Genomic DNA, 11,640 nt, shown 5'->3' on the forward strand with positions numbered 1-11,640 from the left:
ATCTGTATAGCCAATACATCCTTAAACACTTTTATAGTAACGTATTATATATATATATGTACACTTCCCTATTTATACTCATATTAGATTTGAACCAATTTTTGTGACGCGAATAAACACGGACGTTCTAAGAAAGATTTAAAAGGCAACTGAAACGGAAAGAGGAATGATGCAGGAAAAGTGAGGGGGAGAGAAAAAGAGGAGGAGTGGTACTCCATTGAACTTTAATCATTCGGTAAGGTTTTATAACTACGGATGGAAAACGTTTATTGGCAAGGTAAGGACCGACAGTGAGGGCAATATACTACTTACGAGATCCCCATTCAACTTCCATATAATTGTGGAGGCGGGTCTCGAGTAGCCTGTGGTGCAGTTCGCCTGAAGCAATTCACCCATCGAGATCCTCTCCTTCTGAATGTCAATCGTTGGGCCTGTTTTCGGTGCATCTAAGACAAAGTAGTTGGCGAATTTAATAAGCACGAGTATTACATTATATCTAGTAAACTGCCAATAATAATAGTCTCAAGATTTCTTTATTAATTGAATTTAAATAAGCATCAGATATTATTCGTAATTCGTATCATTTAAAGGAAAATCTATTATCTGAAGGATTAAGGAACAGGTCATCAGCCTTATTTTAACACGTGTATACCTGCGAGTCAAGATAGCAGATATTCCTTCTAGCTGTGTATCTATGAATGAGTTTTGGACTTTTCTGGCTTCGGCATAGTCACAGCGAATATTAGAGGTTGCGTGTTAATATGCATTTGTTCATATACGAATGTCTATAGATGAAGAAATTACAGAAGTAATAAACAGGTATAAAAGAGACGCACCCTTAGGTTTTCCTTTATTATTCTAAGAACAAAACACAAAATTCTGATAATGTATTTATGATCTTTAAACATCGTAAGGTTCTCTTTAGTACGTAAATGGCGGTACAATTAGCAAACTCTTTCCTAGTGCTGCTGGGTGCAGCGAGCGTAAAAACACGCAGGGCGGGAAATTTTCTTAAAACAGTAACAGAATGTTGATTCCCGTTCCTTTCTAAAGCTTTCAGCAAATCCGAGTGGAAAATGGATCGCACGTAGGAGTGGAGATGCACGTGCACTGAATTACGGAGCGCAGCACAAGTTCAGTAGCGAAAGAGATTACTTCCCCAATAAAATGTTTTCAATTCTAGACTTCTCTACTCACCTACCACTTCCATCCTAGACCTCTCGATTAGCGTGTGATACGTCGGGCTGCCTGCTGACACTTCACATTTGTACATCCCCGTCAGCTTCCTCGATACGTCGACCAATGTCACGTCGAACGAATTCGATTTGGAAACCTGTCGAATAAACGTAGATTGGGGGCTTGACAATGATAAACTTTGCATACTTCTACAAAATATATTTGTAAAGCTTTTTACATTTTTCTATTTCAAACTTGTATCGATCTTGCGATGTTTTTGAAAGGTTCCCGATTTTAGCAAGAAATTGAAAACCTTCGAGTTCTCGCGATTCTTTTGTTTTCCTCGAGGAAACGCGGAATCGCAGCGTTCATTAGTTTACTCATCTTCATATCGTAATTTTATTCTTCCAAATAAAGTCTAATGTAGATGTCTTTAGTTATCCTTATAATGTATAAAGATTCGCATTAAGCTTCGAGTCTAACATCCAACCACTACAGCCATCACGACTCCCTTTTTAAATTTTGTTTGTTAATTATTTGTTTAAGACAACCCTTAAGGAAAAGATCATTTGAATATAATTTATTAGAATATTTTAAGAAGCGGATCAGTCTCACAGAGCACGTGTGTGTGATAAAGCTTTCTGCTTTTTCGGCGTCGGTACGCCGCCATGAGTAGAGTTGATATACTATTTGTGGTCACTTCCGTCAACACCACAGTTTCCGTTAGGGCTCAGCTGACGGCCCGTTTTCTCTAAATTTAAGTAGCTGATACATAGGTGGGCAGCAGTTGCTTCGCGCTACGCTAGCCGCTTGCATTGGCATAGTAAAATTATGCATGACGATGTAATAAAGACGCACGCGAATCTGACACGTATGAAGTTACGAATCATAAAGCGTATTAATTCAGCAAAACCTTCGAGTATATCGAAGAGCAAGACTAATTTGTTACGACACCTTAAAGATTTATTACGATTGATATATTACGACCCTAAAAGATTGTATTTTATACAGAACACGCAATTTTATTAAGATTTTAGTTTTTGAGATATTCCATGTGGCCAGGATAAATGCACCACCTTGTATATTCTAGAATCATGGAAAATTGAAATGTCCAGATATCCTGACGTCAGAATAACAGACCATTTTCATAATTTAATTTTTTTTTCATATAGACGTACCAAATAATTTATAGTACGTAACAGATAATATCAAATTGTACTAAATGCCTGAGGAACGTCAATCTAAATATCTCATTCGGTTCAGTTATTCTGATGGACACGAACGTGACAGAGTTTTAGTGTATTAATTATATTTCACATTTATAAATTATAGAAATAATAAATAGATCTGACATTCGAGTGTTCATTTATCATCCCGAGAATCTAAACAAAATTTCAACGAGTACCATTTTTGTTGCTTATAAATAACAGTATCGAATTTTTACTAGTTAATCGATAAACTTCAAATTATCCACCATTCTCCCAAAATTGTATCGCTTATTGTTAGGATCAGTTCGAACTTCGGAAGTCGAAAGTTCCGAAGTCGGAAATAGCGACAGGAATTTTATTCGAACTTTCAGTTTCCCGTGCGTTGAACGCACGAAACCTAGAAACGATTTCGGGAATGACGCGCCGGTTTAATTTGGAACATGAAGGGATCGGAAACGACGCGACGGTTAAGTTACTCGGTTCAAACATTGCGGATACTTTTACGAGCGATCGAATCGCTAGGAATTTGACGGGGGCTACCACCAACTTGCTCAGGATTGTTCCCCCTTCTACGGATTCGTGATATCGTTCCGCTAAAAGTTGGTTCTATCTACTGAGTTGGGCAAATACCGAAGTAAAATGTTACTCTACATCAGGGATGACGAACTTCTCCGTCGAGAGCCACAATTACTCCACTGTCAATTAGATGGTTCTGCGCTCCCTCATTACCGACTTGAGTTGACAATAAACAGCAAATTTCATACATAGAATAAAACGTGGAATGAAATCCTAGTATAGCGGAAGCTCGCCTAATGTGCAGAATGATCGTAGTACTCGATACAGTCGAGCTACCTTTACGAGTTATCGATAGAAGCGAATGAATGTTTAGGACTATTATATAAACATTCGTAGGTAAATGTCCCAATTTCCACTCAGCTAAGAATGATTTCACTTTTAACTGGACGAGAAAAATAATTTTTAAGTCAACATTTATAGTGGAAAGTATTTTCATTCGTGGAATGTAATTTTCGAATGGATGAGACAAAAATCATTTACAAGCAATTGTCTTCAGATATAGAAACGTTTAAATTGCACTTCTCAAATGTACGTATTTCTATTCACGGCGAAAATACGATGTTTCTGTTTCTATTTACTCATGTCTAAGTTTCTACTCAGAAAGTCGTGACTCAACGTATTTCTACTCATAATCTATGCCTGTTATTCTATTAAGACAAATAATTATTTTATTGAATAGAATACTAATAAACAACCGTCAGCAATATTTAATTATTTTGATTTTATTGATATGCATAGTACGTATTCTACGAAATGAATATGAAACTTCTATTTAAATTCCATTATTGAATTAAAATGTAATGATGTTATTAAGGAATAAATACAAAATTGTAAATTAATACGTTTATTTCATAATACTTTCTTTAACCGAAATATTAACTTGTAAGTTAAGCACTCCAGTGTAGATGTTGCTAATGATCACTTTTTAATAAAATGAATGCCCAATTAGGTAAAATTGTGAGGAGAAGTGAATTAAAGTATGGGATTCAAGCATTGATTTAAGCTAAAAATAAATCTATTTGATGGAATACTAACAGTGTTATCAACAATTAAAGATTAACAATAATTTTTGTAAAAAATGTAAGCTTTAAAATTGGACAACGTTAGATTTGAAGTCCATTTTCATTCCTTCAATGGTAGTTTGGGTAAAATTGTTAGAAGAATCGAATGAATGTAGAGAGTTCAAGCGTTAATCGCAGTCGAGGTTGAAGTAATTTGCTCCCTTAATAACAGAATTATCAATAATTGCAACAATAATTTCCGTGAAGATATAATCTTCAGAATTGGGTAAGGTTTGATTAAAAGTCGATTTTCATTGCTTAGAAATCGATTTAAGTAAAATTGCTTATTTCCGCATGAAATCATAATAGCTGTGTTCGCATGAAACTGATAATAGCAATTATTATATTAGACTGACAGTTTTTATACCAAATCAATTATTATGTCTAATTCTATCTAATCTAATTCTTATATATGTATAATTGGCAATTTTTATATCAAATGAATTAATCACAAACTATCGACTTTTATACGAAATACGATTGAAAATTGACACTTTCTATTTGACAGCAATTACTATTTGCAACTATCAATTCTTATATCAAATCAATTATTATTAAATAATAATATAAAATTGCAAGTTGATTTTAATTAATAGTTTAATAATTACTACTTTTCCCAGTCGAAATATCGACTTATATATTCTGTCAGTTTACCTATTCACCTTTTTTTACTAAAATAAGTGTGTATCATAATTCAACTCTTCATTTATTATAAAGTAATTCAACTCTTCATTTATTATAAAATAAATTTATTATAATTACACTATTTAAATATTGTAAGTAACTTTTCTAACATTAGAAATGTGTTTATGTCGTTTAAAATGTTCATTACTTAATCATGTTTTCTTAACGAAAAGCTGAACAGCTCCATGGAAACACCAAAAGTATGACAATTCGCTGTTTAAATAATTTGTTACAAGTTAGTGTTGTAACTTACGCTGTATATTATGTAATGGAATCTTGCATAAGAATGTTCAAAAATTTGAAAGACAGTTTTTGTTCTATTTATTTTGTATGTTTATTATGATTGAAACAAGTGAATGAGTTGAAATTGGATCAAGAACAGAGATTGGGATATTTATCTCATGTCTGGGGTACCCACTTAAATCTAGCAAACCCAATTAATCGGGAACCTGATACGTTGAACGGCCACGTAATACGTAAACATCACGAGAAGCCAGTTCGTCAACCCTGTTCCATATCAATTTATCCTGCATTATTCCTTCTTCCAAAAATTATTTCTAAATATAATAATACCGTTTTGTATCGAAAAATATATTTAATATAATTCTTCTTTTAATTTACATCTTTTTTGTACTTAACTTTTCTGTAAAACGTTTACATTGCCAAACCTACACCACTTTTGTACAAAATGAAAATTATTATCATTAGATGTAAAGAAACTGATATGTTTGCTGAACTATATAGGTATTAAATTTTTCCTGCTTCGTTCAATACTAAACAAGTTATTAAAGGAAAATAATATAATAATAGTGAATGTAATACAGAAACTTTGTACAAAAAGATAACATTTCTCAACTTTTTCTTTTCATCGCAATCAATAAATCAAGTATTATAAGAAAGAATCGAAAATTCATAAGAATACATTTCACCCCTTTCTACACCCTCGGGGTAAAATTGTGAGAAACTCTCTCTTAATAGATACTCACATCATGAAAATAAGGTATTCTTCCATATTTCTAGGATCAGTCATTGAAATTAGACATTGGTGCGTAAATTAATTAAATTTATATTTATTATATTAATATTATAATATATTATATTATATTTAAATTAATTAGTACTATATATTATTTATTCATCGCCCACTTCTAAAAAATCCAGAGGTTCACTATTATTAGAATCTGGCACATTCGATGTTTTGAAAGATATAAAGAATGATTGGTGAACTGGTACAATGTATGAGAGCAAATCGAACATGTATCTTTTTTCGTTTTAGTTACAGGTTTTTGTGCGTTGAATACACGTTGTTTAATGTTCGCAATTGATTGAACTGAATTTTTTTATGTTGGCAGTACTAGTTTACAACATGGCACGACCTCATTCAGAGTATCCTTTTCATGGATATCCATGATCTTTATACAGCGTGGTATGAAAGCATGACTTACACCATTGCTACATATAATCCTAACGATCCTATTCAAACGAACGATTCTCATCTATTTTCCTATTCACCCAGAAATAAATGAAGATATTAAATAAATATCCGAATTTCTGTAGAAACCCACAATTTCTACTCACTAGCGTTTCATTTTATGTGTTTGTATTGTTGTTTATATTGAAAGTATAGAAAAACAAGGCAGTGAGTAGAAATTGTGACCTGAACAGAAATTGGTACATTTACGATAATTATATTACTTCTGCATTAAACGGAATTAATTTAAAAAAGAAATCAATTTGCAAAAAAGATGGACTTCTGTATCAAACGATTTAATTAAACACTTAGTAGTTGAAGCCATCAAAGATACATAGAATTTACTTCAGTAAATTTAATATTTGCTCTGATAGAATACGTACATTTACGTGTACTCCATCGATATTGAATGTGCTATACGGTGGCTCTCGCTCCGGTAGGTATCGATAGAATTCTGCTTCTTCGAGATACCATTGTATCGTATACAATGGTAGCCCCTCTAAATCGTAGTGACAGGAAAGTGTCACTGTGTCACCGGATCGCACCACGGCTGGGACGCTGATTTTCAAATCCTTTAGTCCTGTCGCACCTGCAGCATACAATTACAAATCATTAAATATTTTTATTCTGTTCCTCAAAACATCATTATTAAGTTTTCTCAATAGTTTAAGTCAAGTAGTATTAACATTAACTCTCTGTCTGCAACGTTATTTACACTAATGATATTTGCACACTGGATCATCAAGTTTATACATTTTTTTCTTCAAGTTTTTGTGTTTTAGGAAGACCCAACAAATTTTTAAGTATTTAACGATGTTCCTAGGATATCATTCAATAGTTTTTGTTATTATATAAGGATCAATGTAGAAATCGATTATCGATGATAGGATTGATCCATTCTTCTTGTTGGTCCGAGAGGAATCCTTCTCTTCGTGTTAACAATTGTACTCTTCGACAAAATTCGAAATAATTACATGTCACGTCATTTATAAAGAAGAACGTGTAAAAAAAATAAATGTTGGTCGTTAATAATCTCTTAAGCCTTAATAATCGAGTTATATAAGAAGTCACGTTTAATTTGGCGTTATTATTTAATACTTGGACTCTCTTTGTTCATCTCTAGATTAATAAATTGATTTAAACTAAACATTCCATGTTACGTGCTACGTGAAAGTTGAAACGAAAAGTATGGGAAATATGAAAAACGGTCTGGGTCGAAATCGATCCAGTATACAGACGGAAGGTTAATAAAAAAATATTGTAATTAAACGTTTAGAAATTTTTACGTTCTACAGAGTCACAAACTAATAATAGTTTAAATCAGTTAATCGAAACTGGACAAAGAATGCTACATCACGTTTGTTTCGTCAGCATAATATGGCACTGGGAAAAATATTTGAGGACACTCGGGAAAAAAACGTCGAACGATAAAAACTGGTCGTTTTACGTTTTTGTAATTAGCCGGCAAGTGGAGATACCGTATGTCTGAACTGGCGAGGAAGGTTTATGAGGCGCGGTTTATCTCGAAACATTATACACATGTATGTTACCAGCTGTTGTTCACGCTACATTTTTCGCTAAAGGTGCGGTAATTGCGGCAGAAGAACGTTAAAATTCAAGTTACTACTCGGTTTTATACGCCGTTAAGAATTTCGTTACGAGCTGGCTTCAATGAAACGAGAGTATTTTAAATCGGCAAGTTAAGAGTCATAAAACCGAGAGAAATAATGCGATCGAGTCGTGACGTTTTGTGACTCCGTTTTAAAGCGAAATTAAATCACACTGAACTTGTTATTAGCAAGTAAAATTCAATGACAGTAACCGAAAGCAAGCTGTTAATTGTAGTAAAAGTAGTAAAATTAGGTGAATTACATATAGTAAAACCAAGAGAAAATTCAAATATATTGAGATTTTAAATACCAAATACTTACAGTTAATTGACTCTCTTTCTATGTTCCTTACAACAATATTAAACAAACTATACATAAAAGATATTGCGTATTTTGCTATTACTCTTGGAGAAAATTAAGGTTGCATGAGCTGTAAGATCTTTCAAAAGTAAGACACGTAATAAAAAGCTGCGTTCAATATTTCAAGCAATGAACTTTTAAAAACAAAATGATAATTACAGAGGAGTAAGGTTTATAAAAATATTCGACCCGTTTTTCTCAGTCACAAGGAATGTTTAACGCACAATTTCTAATATTCTAATACATAGTTCTGGCATCTTTTTGTTGGAGTGTACGTTATTTACAATTGTCTACATGTCCTAATAACTTTAAAATATTCTTAACGTAGCTCGTAGCTAACGTTATTTGGGTAACGTATCTAGGGAGAGCCCTACAATGGACTTATTTTAGAGAATTTTACTTTATTTTTAAGAATATGAAGTGAAAATTTTATTATTAAATGTATATTACCATCTTCACATTCGTATATTTTAATGTTATATTATAAAAAAGTATAAACAAGGTAAAATACACAACTTATTATTTACGACTGGGGCGATGGTAGGGTGATAAAGATATTATTCATTGCCTTTAATCATTATTATTCCGTTCTTTCCACGGAAACCTATATTTTTCTTTACATCATCGCATTCCCCGTAAAAAAATCTATAACCATCTATTTTTTTATTGAAACCATATATAATACGAAATCGCATGAGGTAATTATACAAAAGTTTCTATAAGCTCTTGTGTTAGAAATAAGAATTTTGTAATGCATTTTTTTAAACAATTTTCACGGAAACCCTATATGAATGAAAGTTCAAAACTTTAACTATTGTTTAATACAACTTGTATTAAAATTGTATATGTTTTGCAAATACTATCGAGCTACCTTCAGTCATGTACTAAAAATTAGACAAAATTATAAAATTCGGTCATTCGACATAAGAAATCAAAATGTAATAACTTCTTTAATAGGCTCGCAAATTTTCTAAAATTTTGTACAGTGCTTGATTAACATAATATCTAGTAACTGTTAAAATTTCAATGGTATGTCATTGTGTTTATGTAAGGGTTCATACAACCATAAACGAAGATAGATATTTCGGTATCAATCAGTCATATCATTTGATGTCTAAATGTTTAATTACTATTCCGCATGGTATCACAGTGTGGATTGGTATTTGTACTAATCAAATTGGTTAATCCGATCAGTAAAACCGCATTGGATATCAGAGAATACGTTACATCTGGGCAATAATTTTCCCGAGTGGCTTAACGCAGTTGTACCAGCCAGTTCTTCTTCGCCCTAATTAGATATTTCGAGGAATGAAGATGTTAGAGCATACAACAACTAAAGCCCGTTTCGAACGTTGATCTAATCGAGCGAGCGAAGTCCATTTAGACCACCAAGTATCTCTTTAAACGGATAAGCGACCCTGGGGTATTAGACCCTAGTCTAGACGTTGCACTGTCCAATTTTGGCACTCAACAGTTCCCTCCCAATCGGCTCGTTTCTCTGACTTTCTTCCTGTAACCGTCAACGTTTCGGTTTAATGTGCAATTTTGTTTCTTTGCGTCTCTCCTGCTCTTTCTCACTAAAGGACGTTCGCGACTAGAACAATTGTAGAGTTGCATGGAATAAAGCTATTTTTGTCAATATCGTGTTTCTAGAAATTAGGTTCTAAAGTGTTATTAGATCTGTAAAAGTTTGTTTTCCATGCATTAATAATCAAAATATTAGATCCTGTTGATACTAGAAAATAATTTCCTCTTTCCTCAAAACGAGTATAAAAATTCGCTCCAGTACTATATGTATAGTAGATGAACAAACAAATAGATTTTAATCGCTCTTTTTCTATGAAACGGATTTCTAGATAGGAGAGAATTAATGGAATATATAGATTGACCTTTTGTGGACATCATTACAAAAAGAATATTACTATAGAACAAATTTTTCCATTTCTAATTATAATAATAATAAAGATACTACTCTAATTATTTTGTTTAATTGTAGTAAACACAGTAATGTCAATTAAAAAATAATATCCTTATTACATACATTTGGAAATGATATTGATGACTATGATAATTCCGAAAACAAATAACTGTAATTTAATTGAAAGTAATGAAACGTAAATAGAACACCAATATTTTAATATCAGTAGTTTTATTCGTGTTAACTGATCATCATAATGAAATCTAGCTTTTGTAATCAATTATTACTATTACAAATATAAACACTCTTCTTTTTCAATGAAGGTATCGAGTAAGTTTAATATTATATATATTTCTTTAAAACATATTTTATATTTGGAATTTCCGTTAAATTTTTTTATTCCGGGAATAGGCTAGATCTTTCTCTAAATGTATACCTAATTTGCATTCAATTAGCAATTAAATCGGGAACATCCCTGGAACTCTTGAATTAATTCACGTTTTAATGTTTCTGATATAATTATGATACTAATGTTTTTTAATGTCCTAAATTGATAATATCGATGATCATAACATGACATTATTGTTTCTGTACATTGTTTCACATAAGTCTTAAGAATATATTTAAGGCACAATTCTTAAACAAAATCTTGTTAATTTATAATATACGTATTATTTATAATAGTGTGTTAAGTAAATATATGGATCCTCTACAAATAAATTTATTCCTGTCGATCAATGCCTGCAAAATCTAGAGAGTCAATTTGGAAAATTATTCTTAAATCCATATTTGTGTTACACATTTCACCACTGCTCAAGAACAGAAAAATTTCGTCTCGCATTTTCGCCTTTTAGCCCTGCCACTCACGTATTTTCTGAATTTCCGTGCTTTCTCCTCAAAGGTTTTGCCCAGAAATGCCAAAAGATCGTGGCCTGCTATTCTTCCATAGCTTTATTCGGTTTCCAGGCAGAAAGACATCGAACAGGCGTGTATCGTAATGCTTCCATTCGTCTGTTTCTATTCTAATTTCACAATTCCAGCGAGAGAGTTGGATGAAAGACGTCTCGAAAGCAGCAGTTTCTTTATTCCGCGCACACAGATCATTTGTCCCTGTCGGTATGCGGGAGCCGGATTGATTTCGTCGAGTTCTCGATTCACGGGAGTCGCAGATGTTCCATTTCGCGCAACTTGTTTCCCTTTTCGTCGCATCCGGTGAAATGGGATCCAATGTAGGGCGAATGTCGTCGAACTAACACCGAGTTCTCAAACGAGAACGACCCCTTCACGGTCACGCTCAGAAAGCGAAAGAAGCTATTGGCAAGTAACGATTGAAACTATCAAAACGGAATCGCGTTCGTCAATCGACACATCCACTTCGGGCATCGCGTTTGTAATTATTATTTCGTCTGTACGCGGCGGGCCGACAAAATTGATCCTGCTTGAAACATCGCTTTGTTCGCACGAGAAGAGAATACAGCAGAACTTCGTTTATCCGAACCGAATTCATCGTCAGTGTCAATCATACAAGTGAGCCTCTATTATCCGAACTCCTCGATGATCCAAATTGCCTTGTCCC

At 33.0% G+C, this 11,640-nt stretch overlaps 1 protein-coding gene across 1 annotated transcript in view; it reads right to left on the reverse strand.

Moving 5' to 3' along the window:
- LOC108628535 (uncharacterized) overlaps nucleotides 1-7,293 on the reverse strand; it is a 63,570-nt gene extending 56,277 nt beyond the window's left edge. The window contains exons 1-4 of the mRNA XM_018030528.2: nucleotides 7,275-7,293; nucleotides 6,560-6,765; nucleotides 1,198-1,333; nucleotides 313-446 (exon numbers count right to left, since the gene is read on the reverse strand). Coding sequence (XP_017886017.1) covers nucleotides 313-446; nucleotides 1,198-1,333; nucleotides 6,560-6,765; nucleotides 7,275-7,293 — 495 coding nt within the window. The remainder of the gene's footprint in view (nucleotides 1-312; nucleotides 447-1,197; nucleotides 1,334-6,559; nucleotides 6,766-7,274) is intronic.
- Nucleotides 7,294-11,640: the final 4,347 nt, after the last annotated feature.

This window comes from Ceratina calcarata, unplaced genomic scaffold (assembly GCF_001652005.2).
Source record: "Ceratina calcarata isolate Rehan_Ccalc_2016 unplaced genomic scaffold, ASM165200v1 scaffold527.2, whole genome shotgun sequence".
Classification (NCBI taxonomy): domain Eukaryota; kingdom Metazoa; phylum Arthropoda; class Insecta; order Hymenoptera; family Apidae; genus Ceratina; species Ceratina calcarata.